Source organism: Plectropomus leopardus, chromosome 8 (assembly GCF_026936395.1).
Source record: "Plectropomus leopardus strain MGB_pleo_1.0 chromosome 8, ASM2693639v1, whole genome shotgun sequence".
NCBI classification, from domain to species: Eukaryota; Metazoa; Chordata; class Actinopteri; order Perciformes; family Serranidae; genus Plectropomus; species Plectropomus leopardus.
In genome coordinates, this window is record NC_142183.1 from 7,504,847 (window position 1) to 7,524,768 (window position 19,922).

At 40.1% G+C, this 19,922-nt stretch overlaps 1 protein-coding gene across 4 annotated transcripts in view; it reads left to right on the forward strand.

Moving 5' to 3' along the window:
• fstl5 (follistatin-like 5) overlaps nt 1-19,922 on the forward strand; it is a 291,611-nt gene that overhangs the window by 224,662 nt on the left and 47,027 nt on the right. For all 4 annotated transcript variants that reach the window (XM_088080811.1, XM_088080812.1, XM_088080813.1 and 1 more), the window contains 4 exons: nt 1,824-1,850; nt 2,081-2,199; nt 12,081-12,230; nt 17,905-18,012. In XM_088080811.1, the coding sequence (XP_087936937.1) occupies nt 1,824-1,850; nt 2,081-2,199; nt 12,081-12,230; nt 17,905-18,012 (404 nt within the window). The remainder of the gene's footprint in view (nt 1-1,823; nt 1,851-2,080; nt 2,200-12,080; nt 12,231-17,904; nt 18,013-19,922) is intronic.

Genomic DNA, 19,922 nt, shown 5'->3' on the forward strand with positions numbered 1-19,922 from the left:
GATTTCTTCCTTTTTTGTTACATTCCTGTTTTGTAACAGCCTACAACACATTTCAGTTTGTTATAATAAAGTATTTGTGTGGTTTTTATAATTAAATCAGGACTTTGACACACTGCAGGGGTCAAAACTTTCCGAGAAACTTTGGGGATAATCTCTGGAAAGAGCCGCCTGCACGCCCACGGCTGCCATCCTCAGTTACATTTTGCATTTGCATTTGCTGTGACCCAATTACTCCACCTATATTATGCATCCGCTGTCGTCTGCCACGCCACTATGGTGAACACCACAGGCTGTTTGGCCCACTGTTGCAGCTCTTGTAAACAAATTGAATTTATGTAACCTTGCTGACGGGTAGGAACTGCGGAGTCCAGGCTGGCTGGTGAGCGTGGCGCTCCCAATGTTTGGAGCCCAGTGGAAACACAGTTATTACGGCCAAAAAAGAGTGAACTCACCGCCTACAGTGGCAGCCAGCTTGTTTTGTTATATGGATGATGAAGTTGATGTATGGGCCCCTTGTATGCGCAGAGCAGCCACAGTCTTTCTGCCAAGTGATGAATAGCATCAATACTGTGGGCTATTGGAAAAGACCGGGGCACACAAGATCTCATCTCAACTCCTCTTTTCCATTTTCTCCATTTTCCATTTTTGGCACATCTCAAATAAATTGTATTGTTTTTCTTTTTATTTTTGCCCTTCCCTTTCCCTCCCTTCTTTGTCCCTCTATCTATAGACCCAGCTCCTTTTGTGCAACTTTTAATGAGCTAAAAGGTATGCAAGAGTGCACAGGAAACACTTGACAAAGCACTTTTGAAAGATTAAGGCTGACTAACGGCACGGTGGTGTCTCGTTGGCTTTGTCTCCCGCCCTTTTCTTTCCTCTGCATCTGTCCACCCGAGCAAGAGGCTGCCGGAATGAGCATTGCAATAGAGGCGAGATTAGAATCGGATGTGAATTGGGCTGGAGATTGGTTTGTAGACTGAAAATGCCTGAAAATGGAAGATGGGGTGGAAGCAGAGGGAAGGCCGGGGGACAGATGAACAATGAGAGAGAAGGTCACAGTTAAAAAGCCAGTGTGAGAGCAGAACGGTGCTGCTCATGTGGCCGAGGATAAGACTGATTGAGTAGCAGAATTTGCATGGAAAATAACTTTATAATGGCTCTTAATTTTCTCCTTACCACATCACTCTTTCCTCGTGTAATTTTAAGTAATGCCATCTTTTCTCTGCGAGCGCCCAGTGGCTGCTTTGAAAGCCAACAGCTGGTCAGTGCTTTAGGTCGCCCATTAAAGCACTCAGGGTGTTATGTGGCTTTCATTCGACATTTCACGTCATTAGTCACCTCTAAGTGAATTTAATGAGAAATTACCAGTTATAAGAGCCAAAACTGGTTTTGCCACTGAAGAAGGAGCACACTAATCCCTCCTAATGACTTATGATAATCATCGAAGCCTGAAACCTGCGGACTACTCATGTGTGTCTAAGGCGGCTTATCCATACAGCTCACGTTGATGTATGATTTTTTTTTTATTTCACATCTCTCAGGTTGCATCATCCAAAAATCATAAACTGTTTTACAGTACTTGTAGTTTGTCGACTGCACTCCATTTTCCAGTGTTTGGTATCAAATTATTTCCAAGCAGAGGGCTCTATCGATTGTTTGTTGCACTAGGTGTCAGAGAGACAGTTTCCATAAAACTTTCATGCGGCCTGCTTTCCTCTTTGCCTCAATAGGAGTTAGTGTTTGGGGTGTTAGCTCTCACAAAGGGACCCCATTGATTCTTGCATCGATTTTCAATCGCGCTTTCCTCTTTTTTTCCCTCACAGTGGCAAACATTTTGTGGCGAGAAGAAGGTACGTCTAGACTGCTTCTGCTTTACTATAGCATTCATTAAACTGAGTTAATTGAATTTTTGTAATAGGGTTACTGAACTGTGATGAGAGGGATTAAATGATTTGATGCTTTGAAAGTAGATAACAATGTTGTAGGCTTATTTCCGCTGCAAATGTTCACACTGTGCAGTCTCAGAAGCTATTTTAGATATGTGCTGCGTGTCACAAGGCTGTTTGTGCTTTCTTTGCAGGTCTCGGCATCGGCAACATGTTCTACGTGTTCTATGAAGACGGTATTAAAGTCATTCAGCCTGTGGCATGTGAGATACAGAGACACATTAAGCCAAGTGAGAAGCTGCTGGCTCTGAAAGTGAGTGGTGATGCAAAACACACACAGACTCACTTTTATAGTTGGACAGACATACACATCTACCTGCACAACATCACATACATAGTTGCACCAATGTCAAATACCATACCAATATATCAAAATATTTCTCTGCATTTTTACAATTTCTGTTCAAGTATGGCCTTTGTTTTCTGCTTTTGTGATGTTCATGTTTAGTTGCCAGAGCTGAAGTCTTTCAGCTCACCCTTAGCTAGTCTTTCCAGAGCTATACACTCTGAGAGCTTCTTTATCCATATCCTGGGGCGTCCGTACTCCTCCAACATAATGCAACAGCTCTCCTGTCTTGGAAAAGTCCAAAATCACTTTTATAGTTCTAATATTATCCACAATGTTACTTAACAGAAAAAAACACAGTGGTCTTCTGGATAATTTAACAAAAAAAACAGTTTATGTTCAGTAGGGTTGAGTTCTGACAATTCAAGGTACAGCGCTTAGAGTTTAACTTATTGTGATATATTGCGATAATGTAAGCAAGATGATATGTTTTGCTTTGTTTTTGAATCTCATTTAAGGAAAACTGTCAAAGCGAGTGGCGTGCTGTTAATAAGTCTGCCTGTGGTCTTTGTGTTTATGTTGGTGGTATGTTGTTACGTTGGAGTCAAATAGCTGAGGGTAGATGACAGTCAGGGCTGTCAGCGTTAACGTGTTCATGAAGCGATTAAGGGCCGTAATTTAGGTGTTGCTGTTTTTTTAAATACTGTTAATCCTCATCACTGAGAGGCTCTATCGGGCTGAGTTTTAAAGCTAGAGTGATGATACTGAGGTGTGTTATATGCCCCCTTCACGTTTGTCCCATGCAGTTTTTTGGGTCATTTAATTCCTAATAAAGACAATCTGGTAAGAATTGCGTCACCTTGTCAATATGAACTGTTTAGTACCGTTTTGCTGCTGTTTTTAACTGTTGCTCTTTTTCTCATTTTTGAAGTTATTTAGATATTAATCTTACAGATTAATTTATTTTTAGTTTTTATTTATTTATTTATCAAGTTATTTAGAAACACTGTCACTTAATTGCACGCTGCTGGACCAACTTTAGCTCTTTTGTTGTGTCAGCATGTACAGAATGACAGTAAATTAACCTTGAACCCTGTAATGCAAAATAATGGAACTGAAAACATGTAGTTAAAAATGCGATTAATCACAATTAAGCAATAGAAATTCTGCAATTAATTGCAGTTTAAAATATTTAATAGTTTGACAGCCCTAATTACAACTGCCATAGATCCTTGCTTGTAAACTGCTAATTAAAAACTGAAAGTGTATTTTTGAGAACCAAAACAGTATCACAAAACATAATATCATGATACTCAAATGCATAGATATTTATTATTTGCACCCTTAAAGTTTAGCTCACTGATGCTTATTACTTTTAACTGAGTGAGAAGTCAGGTTCCTATCAGTCAGTGTATTATGATTTGGTACAATACCCATCATCCTCAGCTGGTATTTTTATGGAGACGATCCAGTCACAGGTTCATTATCAGTACTGTAGCCACTTCCTGTAAGAGTAACCAGAAACATGAAAGTAAAGTGGTTAGAGCTGCTGAACACTTTACTAGGTTTTTACTAATCATGGGCTTCATTTTCTGATCACTTTTTATTGGACTTTTATTGTTTTTATTTGTTTTTAGCAAAATGCTTCTTGAGATCCTGTTATTATCTCTATGAAGCATTTTAGTGTCTTCAGCTCATTGTTTTGGTTTTATGTCCCACAAAAGAAGGAAAAACAGAAAAATAAACCCACTGTGCACTACCTGCCCAGCACCAAGGAGCAGATAGAAAAAGTTTTCAAGTAACAAAAAAAAGAAAGTTAAACATTTAGCAGCTTCAGTGCTTCTTCTGAAATACCTGGTTGAGGGAGCTTTGGAGGCGCAGTGTTTTTTCAAGTGAGATGCTTGGGTTGCATCTGGTTGTTATGATACGAATTATATCCATAGAAATAAAAAACTGTCAGCACGGCAAGGCTATACCACATAGGAGGAGAGGACGGACCCGATCATTGTGGTTAGAGGTATTTGTTCGTTGTTGTTGTTCTGCTCTTGTTGTTCCATGAGGGATGAGGTAACTTGGTAAAAAAGCGACGCTGGTGACCGCAGCATTTTTTAACTCTGTCCCCAGAAAAAAAAGCCCAACACGCAGCATGCAGTGCAGAAAAGACACATCATGTCATGCTGCTTTAGCATAGTATAAATATGCAGCACTTCTGTTCCAAAGAATTTCATAAATAAGATGGCCTCCCGAAAAAATGCTTTGTTGACTAGGCATGGATGGTATCAAGCTATTACAGTCTACCAGCATATTTAGAGATCCAGACAGTATGATTTTAAATACTGTCAAAAATACAGACCCTCATCTTTCTATTGACATCATACTCAAAAGGCTGTATAGAGGATGTTTTACATGCAGTGTGCATCATGTTCCCTTGAGGTCACGCGTGGGCCACGCTGCATGTGTGAGCACTGTGTGTGCACATTTGCAGCGTTTGATGTTGCAGTGCTGCTTCAGAGCTGCCTGCTGTTATGATTTCCGTATTAATGTAATTAAAAGCACATAATCCACTAATGAGGCCGTGTAAGCTACTGCATCATCAGCATCACAGTCCTGCAGATATCTCACAGTAAAATGTCTTGTGTCAACAATTGAAGAGATTCTTACAACATAAACATTGTCAGAGGGCTTTTATTTTGAAAAAGAAACAGGAAAGGTTGATTAATGAAGATAAATCTGTATTTTCGCATGTCAGTGACAGACAGACATTAAAAGTAGCAGTAGTAGTAAGAAAGTAAAAGGTGGTATAGAGTCAGTATAATTATGCGCTGCACACTGATACCTCCATATATGTCGTAAGCCCCAGTAGGCAGGTGTGAAAAACAATCCTAATGCTGACCAATTTAGTTCATCCTTAGACAATGTGCAGGTTTTATTCCCCATCGACCACTCAGTTCATTGGAGAGAAGTTAGAATTTAAGTTGACAAAGATTTTATTTGGTTTATTACAGCCCTATAAAGCAGAAATGTAAAAGGAAGCGATTAACTGTGACGTGAGTTCTAAGCAGACATAAATAATCAAAAAAGCCGTACATACTGAAACATTTGTGATGTGAATGTTTCTACGTGAACTCCTCTGAGTAAACAGGTTTGTGCTTTTGAATTACAAAATGTGATAATACTGTCATTTATTATTCTCTGGCCTTGACAAGCGTCCTGCTGCCTGACCTAGTAGCAGCTACTGAAATCAATCATTACAGATCAGTGGAGTTTGTCGTGGGATCTAGCTCAGATTCTTACTCAATTGCTGCCAGGCAGGTAAAGATTCAGAGTCCCGCCTCAGAAAAGACTTTGCTGTTGCACTTGTAAATTTAGAGGACGCAGCCTCTGACCACAATACCACCAGCTAAAATATGAGTGTGCACAGATATTATTTCTTTTTTTTTATCTAAAACACTTGCATGAACTCCGTACTCGTCAGATGAATGGACAGAGTTGTAAAATACTCTCAGTGCAGAAGAAGTTGGTGGGATTTTTTTTTTAACTTAAAACCAGAATGTTGGAGGACAAGAATAGCTCATTAGGGTAAATAATTACTCACCAAGACATAGAACGGGCACCTTGTTGCACAAAGAATAACAAATTACATATGGTCACTTTTTAATGAGGACTATCTATCTCCATAGTTTGTGATTTTTAATTTGAATTAAATGTCACTTTGTGGATTGGAAAACTGAGGCCCAACTTGCATCTCAAAACAGTTACAAGGGGGAGTGATTGAGATCTTACCTTGTGAAATGGGACAACCCTTCAGGACCCTGATAATCAGAGGTAGCTGTTGATTTTGGGGTTAATATTATCAGAAGCAGAGGGTTGCCCAACAATGCGAATAAGCTGTCTACTGCTGTGGTGTTTGTCTTGCATGGGCTGTAGGCGTCCTTTTGTCCTGACACTGACAATTTGTTTATAATGTTAGTTTCATGACATCGATCGATCAAACAGGTAGTCAGTGCTTCATCACCAGGCTCTGTAGGCTAACGTTAGCAACCCGTGCTCCTACCCTGCCAGTCTACGCTGATCTTAGAGGTGCAGTAACAGGTAAAGGAACTCTGCTGCTTGACTCTTGTCAAATAGCATCATATTCCATCAAAGAGGGGTATAATTAGATGGAAGTGAGTCAAAGTGCAGGAGTTTCGTGCACAAATCAGCATAATAGCAATGAGCAGTTTCTCTGTTGTGCTTGTCATAAAGAAAAGAGCCATAATAAATTGAAATGACATTAAAATAACATGTTTTTGTACGATGTTTTATTTGCTATAACACAATGTTCTGAGTGAATATAACGAGAGCCATTGTTAGTTTCATTACATTATTTTTTATTGGAATGTTCATACTAGCCAAGAGCACCGCAGTGGGCTGTTTTTTGTTTCTATTTAAGCAGTTGCTCACTTTTAAAGCTCCTCAATAGATGGAGAACAGATGATTCATAAAGTTGAAATGAGAAGATATCTACACAGCACCAACTCCTTAACTATAAAAACCTAAATAAGGTGCAGCTGGCTGGAGGGGGATCATCAGGGAGCTGAAAGTTTCCAGTTAATGACAATCGCTACTCACAACCCACTTGGTTTTGGCTATATTGTATGTCGTTTCAAGTAAATATCACAATCAAAACTTTTTGTGCAAACTCAGAAAGATACATTACTCCTCTTTTTAATGGTTACACACACATGATAGGCAACCTGTGCAGTTCCTTTACATGACGTTACAAAAATGCTTATTAACTGATTCTGTGTGGACAGAGTGCGACACTCACTTGCTGTTGGGTCACTCAAATTCACTTGAAGCACGCATTTTGCATCAAAAGATTTTAAAAAATTGTGTGCAGTGTTCCTGCCACATGCCACATTCTGGCAGGAGAGATGCACAGCAAGGACACTCTCGTGTGTTTTTAGAACAGAAAGTACGTAAGACCCAGACAAATGAGATCAGTAAAGTATTTAAAAAATAATCCAAAGTATTCAGACCAGACTGGTTCACATAACTGATGGGTGAGGGCTGAGTCAGAGGAATGTGGTGAATTGAGATTGCACCTTATGATGCTGTTGTTATTATTTGTGAAAAGTTGACATTTTGGTGATAGTCTGTTTTCATCAGTCAGTGACAAAGAATATGTAAAGCATAGAAAAAAATTAATTACAGTAACGTACTGCCATCACAAACAGGGCAATTTGAAATTATAAAAATACTATGAAAAGTTGTTTGTGTGTTTCAGCTTTAAGCAAAGACAGGATTCACAGAGAGGGCTTTGCAAAATATACACAATATAGACATATCGCATTATTGTTGTGGGTGCGTGCTGGCAAACAGTTCCAGCAGACACAGAGCTACATTAGCATTCATTTGGAGTCGTGTTTATGTGCAATGTTCACTCTCCTTTTAACACTGTTTATTTTTGGTCCTCACCAACTCCTGAGGGAAATTTCTGGCTGTACAGTGGGTTTATCAGAGCTCTTTCTACTGAAAAACAGCTGCTGCTGATCAACGGTCAGACTGAACCACACCATTAAAGTTGTGGCCGGCAAAACCAAAATAATGTTTTGAAAGATGCTAAAATGCTCTGTAGATTTAAGAACTGCAGGGGTGGATGAGAGTTCATCATTACAAGCAACCCCTTTATATTACATGTAGCGAGTGTTGTTATTGTTAATGTAAAACTATTGATCTCAGTGCAGCTCTGAAGTGGTTATTCATAGTCACAAATGTTGTTGTGGCTAGTTTTGTTTGCTACAGAGAATGATCCAGAGGCAGCCTTACAGTGTTGAGCCTGCTCACCTCTCAGCGGACTCTTTACACCAAACCTCTGCCGCTAAAACACTATTTATCAGTGAAGCCTTCAAGCAGCAAAATATTCAAAGTGCCTTGCTGATAGATACCTGTTAGATTTACATGTGTTACCGAATGGACGCTTTCCTCTGAGCTGCTTTTCATCCGGGGGCCCCCCGCACTTATTGGATGGGTGTTATATTTAAAGCGATGCCATGAATGCACAACAATCAGCCAAGCGCTCCTCTGAGAGGTGTGTTTGTATTAGGATATCAATCACTGCGAGCGCTGTGATGCCAGTTCCAGTGCCGTCATGGGGGATTGCCGAGTTGGACACGAGGCAGCTCCCAGCATGGCGCTCACGTTTCCTCCATCGCAGAGGAGCATTGATTGATTTGTTTATGGTAATCGTGCAGCCAATCCATTATCCTTAACTACCTTATAGAGTGTTTTACTGTGATACACAGAGTGGCGGTAAAACACTGCAATGTTCAATTGTAGTAAAGTCAGACTGGGAAGTATCTTTATTTTTCTCCAGTCTGAAGCTGAGAAAAGCTAAAAGGAAGCATTCAGTTTCTTTTTAATTATTAAAACGTTGGTACATCAGGAAAAATAACCTCTAGAAAGCATCAATTTAAAGTGGAAACAAATAACTTTTCAACTTTTCCTCCTCCGCCTTTCTGTAAGTGGTGTTAGTGTTGGTGCAGCCGTCGCAAAGAAAACCGGACAGGGATAGCTTTCCGTTTTCCTCAGAGCCTAGCAACCAAAAACACAACACTGCATTTTTGTTTTTCACACCAACTTCAGCTCTTCCACCGTTCACCATTACCACGACTGGAGTCAGTAACCGTAAAACATGTACCTTGATAGCAGGGCTGTCACAGTGAAGAAATTTCCCTTGCTGTGTGTGTGGCTCAACAGTGCGATATGCAGTATTTAAGCTATTTTTTGTTGTTTTTGCAAAATGAGTCATTTATCCTGAGGTTTATTGTTAGATTATTATCAGGTATATTGCTGCTTATATGCTTAAAATGACACAGATGACACAGTTTTAAAAAAATAAAACTTTTAAAGGGCGCAGCTTTCTTTTTTTCGGCTGAGTTGCTTTGGTTGTGTCTGCTTGCTATAATACAGACTCAGTGAAGGTTTAAATGAGGGCATAAGGTATACTCACCTCTGGGTGAAGCGGAGGCTGAAGCACGTAGGGAGAACAGACGCTCCAGTCTGTGTGGGTTCAGAGGTAATTTCTCTATTGTTGTTGTTCAGCGATGTGACAATTGGACTTTGTGGTAAGCCGTTGGTCCCACTCCTCATCCTCTGTGATTGAAAGGCTTTGTGAATAGTGACAGTTATAAGCAGCTGCAGTGTTTTACCCAAAATTGCATGTTTTTTCAAATCTTAGCAACCAGATAAAAGGCAAACCTGCATCACTTAGTGCAGAAAAGAACTTGGTGTCTCGTTGTGTTGCTGGCATTTGTAGCAGAGTGTGAATGCGTAACTCTTCCATAAAAAAAAAAAATTAAAAAAAAGACCAAACATGAACATAGCAGTAGCAGCGGTTGCTTGCCGTCCTCAGCAGCTGGCTTGACACTAGCGCAGTTTTGCAATATTACAGTTATTGTGACAACCTTTATTTGTATTTGTTGGTAACTGGGGATAGCTACTGATAGCTACTAAGGAAAACAACACTTTCCATTTCCTGTTTCGGTTGCTCAAAGGTCGACGCACTTTCTCTGTGCCGTAAATCAAGCCCTCAGTTTCCCGGGAGATCATTCCAGGCCCTCAGGACGTGCGCTGGGCTCTGAAGTCAAATTTCATTGTGGTCAAACAATGTAGTTACACACATATGATGTCCTTTGGCCCAAAAAGAACTTTTGAAACTTACATGGTGAAAGAGATCTCGAGAGATTGATCACTAGTCTAGGGGAACCGGATGATGAAACAACTTATTCCCAATTCAAGTTAGTGGAGCACCAAACTGGAAGTTAGCCGCTCGGCTTTGTTCAGCCACTGTAAGTATCTTGTGCACATGCTTTATGAACAGGATCATCCAGGTAATTTAAGATGCAGCAGTTGAAGTATTTTGGCTTCATGTGCCACTGAGCGGCTCTCATTGGAATGAACAGGGTACAGAGCTCCATGCTGTACTTACTTACTTTGAAGTAATTGGTATGAAAACAGGTAAACAATGAGCCTTATGTATATGTTGTGTACTTTGCCTTCTCTCCTTGAGAATCTGAATCGTGCAATATGATGTTATTGTATTTAAAAGCTTAAATTCCAAACAAGATATCTACCATTTGAAAAACGTAGTAACATGTTGAAAAACTCTTAAATCAATATTCTGTCATTCTGCAAATTTCTATCAGTTTGGACGTAGACATTGAAGACTTTGAGAGATTAGAAGTGTGTCTTACTTCTTCTCTGTAAAGTTCCCAGATATGACACTTCAGATTTTGCTGTTTCACTGTTTTCTGCAGTTTTCCTCCCCTCAGACGTTGTGTCAAAAATATATTAGCTCTGCAAATCATCCTGTGGCTTAACTGGGGAATATCAGGGCCCTCATATTTCTAAACACAGGTCTTTAAATGTCATCATCCACATTCACAAGTGAAAGAGTAGAAATCCTTTTAGAAATATTTTGCAAAAGTATTTTTTTTACAGTTTCTCTTTAAAAGATACAATACAGTATTGCATTGTATTGTACCTGGCATGTTTCCAGTGCTGCATAATGTCGTGTGAAGGGAGATTTTAGTGAAGCCAATAAAAATATGCACTGTGCTGTATCTGCAGTGTACGCATTTCCATAAGAAAGGGGGAAAAAACATATCTGTAGTCTTTAGAAGCTGTCAGTTTCTACATAAATCACATACATGCCATGCACCCACACACTTACAGACATATGCAACACAAAAAACACAGGGAGGATTACAGCCGCCTCCGTTCACACCCTCAGCTGGGCATCAGATGTTCGATTTCTCACCTCTTAAAGGTGCAATAAGTAAGATATTTACAGCCAAGTAGCACAAAATGACCACAGTGTGGGACTGCAGGGGTCTCACAGGGTTCAGTACCAATGACTCAACGATTACTTCAGCAAGTGAGGCGTTTTCTGGCTTTTATAAATGGACCCTCCCACCCTGTTTTAGATCAGAAACACTGACAGATGGTGCTACAACTGGACACTGAAAGACATTGCAGCTACAAAGATATGAAAGGCTTGTTACGAAGCCAGAAGTGCCGTCATTGTTTTAGCATCCTGCATGAAACGACCTCTTCCACTTGATGTTATTGTTGCATGTCCACCCAAATTAACCTGCTTTTCTACGGATAAAATACAGAGGACAGGATGAGTGGAGGGCTGAACTGGAGATGAGATAAAATCTGTCAGCAATGCGGCTGCTCCCCTTCATCCCTGATAGAGTTCAATGAAGTTCATACATTACCTAATGCCCCTCTAACTGAGAGAAGGTGGCCTGTGGGAAGGCGCCTGTCATGGGCTGCCTCTGCGGTTGTAAATATGGAAGAAAGAGTTCACCCTGCCATGCCGAAGCCCTTCATTCATCCTTGCCGGCCAACAGCTCCCTAAATCGTCCCACAGAGTCTGGAACAGACGACTGGGCAGAGCCTGGAGGCTTGGAGGGCCGGGGGGGGGGACGGTGAGGAAAGCTACAGAGACAGAAGGCCGGCTAAGGTTCCCGTTGGCCAGGAAGGCGAGAGCTGCCAGGACTGAAAGCTGAACAGCCGCAGATCGTCTGCAGGCTTTGTTCTGTGGATTATGTATGGGCAAATGGGAGCGATTACAGAGATTTTTCAGGACCTCGCAAAGCTCATTTATCTAAGTTGCCAAGATAACACGACTCACATCAGCACAGGAGATAAGACCGCGAGTAGTAAACAACAGAGAATAACGACTGGACGGAGATAATTGTTTTTTAATGAGATGTATTTCCCTGTGATATGAAAAACAATTAGTTAACCGTGAATGTGTGTGCTTTTGTTTTGTGTGTTTTGTTGTTTTTTTCCAGGAGGAGGTGTGCCCCACCTCACCAGGAGAGGAGGTTCAGAGGTGTGTGTGGTCCTCAGCGGTCAACGTCAAGGACAAGTTTATTTATGTGACACAGCCAACCCTGAATCGAGTGCTCATCGTTGACATCCAGTCTCAGAAGGCTGTCCAGGTAGTGTTCAGGATAAATTTAATAACCAGGTTCATGTCAGTTTTGTCAGCAACATTACAATAATGTATGATGAGGGAGGGCTTAAAGGGATACTTCACCAATATTCAACCAGCTTTATATCAAAACAGTGTCGGTAGTGTGTGTAGATTAACTTCCCTCCATCTTACAAGTGCCTAGATATCCCTCCTCCCCCACCTTCTAAGACTGTTGACTGTACTTATGCATTTTTGTATTGCCCGGCAACAGTGCAGCTGCACCACAGATTCGAAGAGTATACAGCTGATGTTGACACAAACGCATGTTATTGTCATAATGGTGAGAGTTTGTGAACAGAAAGTGAGCGCCACACTGCCTTCTACGCAGCGAAAACGAAGGCCGAAAAAACAGATCAAACGATAAAACTAAGCAGCATAAATGAACATATATAAGCCAAGATTCTGTTACTGTGTCGCATATTTCTCGCCTCAGATGATTTCAGAGACATGCTTTAGCTTAATGTTTAACTGTAATACAAAATCCAGCCACCATCACTCAGCGGCGGTAGTCCAATGCATTCTGGTATTTGTAGGTTTTCTATGTTTTGAGCGAAAGCCAATGCTACCGTCCTTTTTCTGTAGTACCAATTTCAAAGTATTTGTGTCTTTCTACTGTAGATATAGTCCAGTTTTCTGTGAGGACTCTCTTTATATCAGTGTAATATTTCTTCAGCAGATCTACACAGAGAAGGGGAAAATATCAAATACTCTCTCCAGTTGATGCTTTTTGTAAAAGTGAAGGTTCTTTCTGCCTCCAGCTGAGCCGAAGAACCTCAAGGTTGCAGGAGGCTGAGTTTTTTTACCCCTTCCACTTTGATATATTTTGTCAAGCAGTTACACCCAAAAAAGGTCCCACATTGAACATATTTCACCTTTGATAAATCGTAACTTCATATGGGTATTTTCTTTGATTGATTTTATAAAATGAAGGACGCATTTTTTCATCAAATCGTCCCCTTTGACTCAGAATTCAGTTTGATACAAAACATCGTCCTTCATAAGGAAACTCGGTTATTTGAGAGCATTGGACTTCACGCTCCAACTTTTACCCAAAGTGCATGAGGAACTTTTTGGAAACAGCTTGCTCATTAGTTATGCCTACACTTAAAATATTCTACTTGAGTAATAATTTAGTAGGAAACTAATACACAAGAGTGAGTGCTGTGGTGTGCTGAAGCTGGCCCTGCTGAGCCTCAGACGTAGGAAGGAGGCCGAATGTGAGACAAGTTTGACAGGTGGTTGACTCTGAAAGACAAGTCAATATGTCAATAATGTACACAACCATGTAAACTCTCTGTCAGAACCTGCTATCTACAGCTGATTAGAGCCTCATACACATACTCAGAGTGAATAGTTGTTAAACCCAATAACAGCTTGTTTGCAATCATATGACCATTATGAAGCGCAAAATTCAGATGGAGGGCAGGAAGTGATGAATTAATATACTGCACGAAACAGATCGAGAAACGTGACGACATAAAGGGGTTGGATGAACCTGCAGGCAGCAGGTATCGTCAAAAAGAAACTTATGTTGGATGTGATCCAAACAAAACAAAGAAAAATCTTTTTTTTTTTCCATCTGATTTGTGGACACAGTCATCTTTACAGATGACCTCGTCCTCCAGACCTCCGAACGTTAGTAATGTTACACAGTGAGCCAATTAAAGTGTGCGAGAGTCTAGTGAACTACAACGACTTTGTGATGGTTGGATCCGCAACTGAAACGACCTCCGTTTTGTTTTAGGGCCGGGTGAGAAAAGGTGCTTTAGTACAGTGTTTCCCAACTGGTCCAGGCATGGGGTCCATATTTCTTTTTAGTAATTAGTTCAAGGTTCACACGTTAGATAGATTAGCACACGGTCAAATTTTATTTCACAAAATTTAAACATATTGGCTTCTATTACACAACAAAATAAAACATCTTGCAAAAATGTAGAGCCATTACTTAAAATTTAGAATATATGTAACGCTGCAGCCAAGCAGTGCTTCAAGCCCGCTGACATAAAAACACTGCAAAAGCACAAAGGACAAATAATACCAAGGACAGGGCAACAAAATAGTAGTTGTACGTGATTAATGAGGCCCTCAACAAAGTTAGTTGGCCTATACCTCAAAATAAAGTGTATTTTTGCAAACTTGACATGTTCATGAGTCATTTGCAGTCCATTCAGAATGAACCAGCGATCACAACGCCATTAAAAATCATTTCTAAAAAACAGAGCAGCACAGCACTTTGTAATTGCATCCAACTCAAGACATGTTTAAGCAACACTTCAACTTCAAAATTTGACATCAGTTGACACCTAAAGTGGGTTGGATTTGGGTACTGATAGCGAGCTCCATTTTGGATCTTACCTGAGTTTGGCAAAATCCCCATATTTGCTCCTTTAGCTACGAATAGTGAAGTGAAGTTTCAGCATGATGCTTTTTTCTGTCCACTTTTTGCCAGTATAAATGATAAATGTCGCACTGGTTCTGGATCACATTCTCCAGTGTTTGGATCAAGCAGCTTGTCATAAATAAGGTGTCAAGTAAGTACACCCGTCATTCCAGTGTGTCAGCTACATTAAATCAACATTTCATATTTTCTGCTGCTCATCTCATTTTCACGATGCAGCTACAGGTTGTTAATGTTAATCAGGCTGTCACTCATAACTGTCTCTGCCCTCTCTGCCAACAACAGCTGATTATAGATCTCAATTATTTATTAAGTTTTAATTATGGATAATTTGAATTACTTGCAAATGCTGAAAAGCTGAAACCGTGTTATTTTGATGAATACTGAAATCATAATAGTTTCTCTCGATTATTTGTTTTCAGGAACAGAATATTTTTAATGCACAGTCATGTTTAAATAAACAGTGCACTGCTTTCACCTCCATGTCGTGCTACATTCCTGCGAATGCAAAAATCTTTGCATCAAAATAAGAATTAAAAATAGGTTCTTCTTCACCTGAATTAAGTGCATTTTCCATTGATAAATATCTGCCACTTTTTTTTTCTTTTTTCTTTAACAGCGGTCTCTGTAACGTGACGCACTGCAGCATCACTGATATGTATGTCTGAGTTGACCCTGAACAAGAATGGGTATTCACTTTAACGGCAGTAACATTAGCAACATTTCTTTTCTTAGCCGTCATACATTCATCGCACTGCAGACTGTGGCATTTGAGGCACAGACACAAGTCTTCAGCACTCTGTGCATATTATTTGTTCTCTCCTAAATCCAAAATACTTCCAAACATCGGATGGTTGTGGACGGATGATTTTGGTCCTGCCATCTGCAGGGTGCATGTGTAGCCGCATGTCAGCTATTCCAAAGTGGAGGTTTGCTGTTCGTTTAGGGAGCGCTTAATTTGATATGCAGCGGGCAGGATTCGCATAAAGTCCTTGAAGTGCTTGAATTTTGAGAGGAAAAAAAAATCGAGTTCTGGAATACCTTAAAAAAGAGCCCTTTTTTAAAAAAAAAATCCTTGAAAGTCAAATGAGCCGCATGATGCTGTCTTATATTTTGACCACAGCATCCCAGAGGCACCAGCGGTTGTCATCTGCTATGACACACTATTCGGGATAAAATGATCGATTGTCGCTCATGACATTAATTGCTGTTCACGATCCAAGTTGACATCGTAGGAAGGCTGTTTTGGGCCATAATCTGCCTGATCATGTTTTCTGAACCCTGCATAACTCCTTACTGAAAAGAGACACATCGATCACATCCTTTATATTTAATGACAAAAATATATTTGAAAATGAATTAGGAATTAGGAAAATCATGGTTAATATTCGATTAATTGTGCAACCCCAGACAACATATTACACGACTTTGTGCTCTGGATTTTTCCACATGACGATGTGTTTCAGGTTTCTCACTCGTCCAAAGCTTTGACAGTGCGTCACCCCTGCTCTGCTCCACTTTCACTGATGATCTGAAGTGTCGCTTTCAGATCGTTTTTCTCACGTTGAGTTCACCTGCTGACCCCTGACCAGACACATTTCATGCATACTGCTTCAGTCTAGACCTCCACTTAACCGCCACATTGATATGGGGACCAAGTAACCCCGCGACCCACCTCTTCACAGATACTGTAACCTGGCAACCCCTCATAGATTTTGTAACATGGCAACTGCAGCTTCCCCTCACTGAAGGTGTGAAAGGCAATACCTCTAACACTGCCACCTTGCTGCACCATTTATTGTCCCGGGGGAATTTTATTTTTGCGAGGCAGGCTCAGGAAGTAGCACAATTCTTAGATGACACCATTCGGTACATTTCCAGCGAGTGGCATAGAGTTAAATCATCCGTGCCGCTGGGGTTTGGGGTGTGTCAGGTTAATCCAGGGTTGCTCGGATCCCTGCAGATGTTTCTGACACCGTGATGGCTGTTTACAGCTCGCCAGCCTCTCAGGGACCTGCCAGTAAGCAGGTTGGTGTCCCAGAGACTGTCACAAGCTCATTATTCAGCCGCCTGGAGGTTTAGCTTCATTGCATTATATTAGCAGTTGTTAATTAACCACCTGAACCTGCCTCTCGTCTCAAATAGTTAGAGAGACACAAGTTTGCCGCTTTCCATTTTCTCATTGAATTATTAATATGATTGACATGCGTAAAGTAATAATAATGAGCAAGTTGCATTTTTAAATTTGTAACCAATTAATGCTCGGTGAAGACTTTTTAATGAGAAGATTGTTTTTTGCACGTTATAAGCAATTAATTGCAAATTAAACGCAGATAAATAAATGTATGAAGGCACTGTAATGTTTTCCACGCTTCATCTCTGACAGATCCGCTGTCGGCGCTAAAGTTACACGAACATATTGGCTGAGGATCTTGATAATCTTCCTCAGCCAGAAAGAAGTTGTTAGTCAAGAGAAAAAGAACAACACGAACACCTGTTTTCTCCGATGACTACATGCTCGGAGATTAGTTAGGATTCAACAGATATTCTCATCTCATTTGCAATAACCCTCTCAGGAGCTGTTTGCTCTCTCAGTGATACAATATATATTTTGCCTAGGTAAACAATACTATTAGGGCTGCATGGCAAAACAAATAGTAAAGAAAGTAGGCTGCAGTCAAAGGGGATTGTGGGAATACAGGGTTGCAATAATTTTTCCTGAGAAAAAGATGATTGCTTTTTCTCTCTGCTGTTGAGGCTCCTGCATGCATGCTTCCCCCTTGTGCCTTCCCAATTCCTTTGAGCTGGCTGTCTATCTGCACTCAGGTGGACATAATGCATGAGGAGCGCTTTTCTGTCACACGCGACTCATCTATTGTTCAGACTTGGAATATTGCCGCCGTGCGTCAAGGAACGGATAAAGACTGAAAGCAATTACTTCAGTGTGGTAAAGCAATTGTGTCTGTCACCACTTGATTTGAAATGCAGCTCAAACACCAAAAACACCTTATACATAAAAAGCACACCTCCACTCTGCCTTGTTAAAAGAAGACTTGCTCCTGTCAACCCCTGATGCATTAGCCAGCAGGAAAACTTCTCAAAAACATTAGGACCGCACATCAAAGACGCATCTCTTCAAAAGCAAAGTCTAGATTGCATTCAATTGTTATTCTGTGGCCCTGCTGTCTTAAAAGGCTCAGTTTGATTTGATTTGATTTGATTGTGTGTGTGTCCCCTGCAGACGGTCAGCACCGACCCTTATCCTGTGAAGCTTCACTATGACAAATCTCACGACCAGGTGTGGCTGCTCAGCTGGGGAGATGTCGAGAAGAACTTCCCCACTCTGCAGGTGAGTCACAACGCACTTTTATTACACTGAAATGTTATTTATGTTTCTGCCGACTTTTAACCTTGTGAAAAAATAGAGATGCAGATAAGGAGACATTCAAGCTCAGAGATGCAGACATTCAGTATAGTCACAATATGATCCAAGGTTGGCTAAGGGGCAGTACATGTGTTTGTGATGCACAGTACTCGTGTCTTCTTAAAGGTCCTGTAAAGGGATGCACGATCATTCATTTTTTTGCTGATATCAAATATGCTGATCTCATTTGGTCACTAAGCGATATCTATATATATCTACTTTTTCTTCACCTAATTTTATTGACCATCAAGTCTCTTCTGTTCTAGAATCAACATCATATTATACATACTTTTATCATGATGGCCCACCAGCAGATGGAGACATAAAGTGCAATGCTTTTCAGTGCTTGTAATATTCATTCATCACGCAAAATAAGAAAAATGATTCAATTTAGTTTTGATCTTTGGTACATGTTCATTTTGTCAATAAGAAAAATGTTTGTTGGTTTGTGATATTGGCAGAAATCAGCATTTTGGCTGATTCCTATATGTCATTTCAAAGCCAATATCTGCCAATACAGAGTAACCAACACTTAGCACAACCCTGCTTGTTTAGTTTGTCTGCTCTGGGCTGCTATAGTAACAATATTGCAGACTAAGGACTATTCTAGGGACCTGCTGTGTATGTAGATATAAATGGCTCATTATAAGGTAACATTAACATAAGACTGCTTAGTTTCAGGTAATAATTAACTAAGAAAAAATATCATCTCATCTCAATATCATCTTTTAATATCATATCTGTATATCTGTGTGTATTTTAGTGTGTTCTATTTATGATCATTTTTAATTTATGTAAAATGTCTTTGAGTACCATGAAAAGCTCTATCAATAAAATGTAGTAGTGGTATTATCATATTTCTGTCGGCATATTTCACCAAATCCTACACATTGGACCTTAAACATCTAAATGCTCAATTATTCTGTGGGACATATTATTCTTGATTGATAAAATGTCCAGTGACAATTCCCGAGGCCTCAAGTCATGTCTTCATATTGCTCCTGTCATCCAACCAACTGTCCAAAACCCGAAGAAATTCAGTTTACAATAGTATAAAACCATAAACGGTGAATAAAGATGTATGACACGTCTTCACTTACTCCCAATGTTCAATAATGGAGCCAAAATATCTGGGTACGGCCGCTGGCATCGTGTGCTGGTAAAGCATTTGCAGCCTCTCTGCGGTACCAAGTCCGCACCGGTACATTGGTGCAACCAGTCGCTAGCAGCGCCAGTGACAATGAGCACACTGATTGACACACACAGTTGCCAATCATGTTTTCAAATCAAATAACTAATTAAAACTCAACTTATCAGAAAAAAATGAACTGTTCCACAAGTATTGTGGTCATAAGAATGACCTAAAATGTCAGAAACCGTCTTTTTAAGTATAAAACTCATAAAAGCAGATGATACTCACATTTACAGCAAAATTTCATTTCCCAAATGATCATATGTATATCAGTTATTCACCCAGTGAATTTCTGAAGAAACTTAGTTTTTCTCACACTCCTCCATTGTGAGGGAAAAATCGAGAAACAGAAATTCTTGATGAATTAAAGTCATAGGGGTTCACATGTAACAACAGCAGAACTTTATCAAAACTTGTGTGAACAAACAAACACAATTTGTGCAGAATAATCCAAGTCTCATATATCTACATATATACTCAGCACTCAGCAGCATTTATGCTAGAAACTTACTACTAAACTCACTCCACATGAACAGCCTCATGCACGGATAAGTAGAATATCTGTGCTGCTAATGTATATAGATATAAAATTGTTTCAAATTGTAGGGTTTTGGTGAAACTGCGTGTGTTTGGGTCACACTGG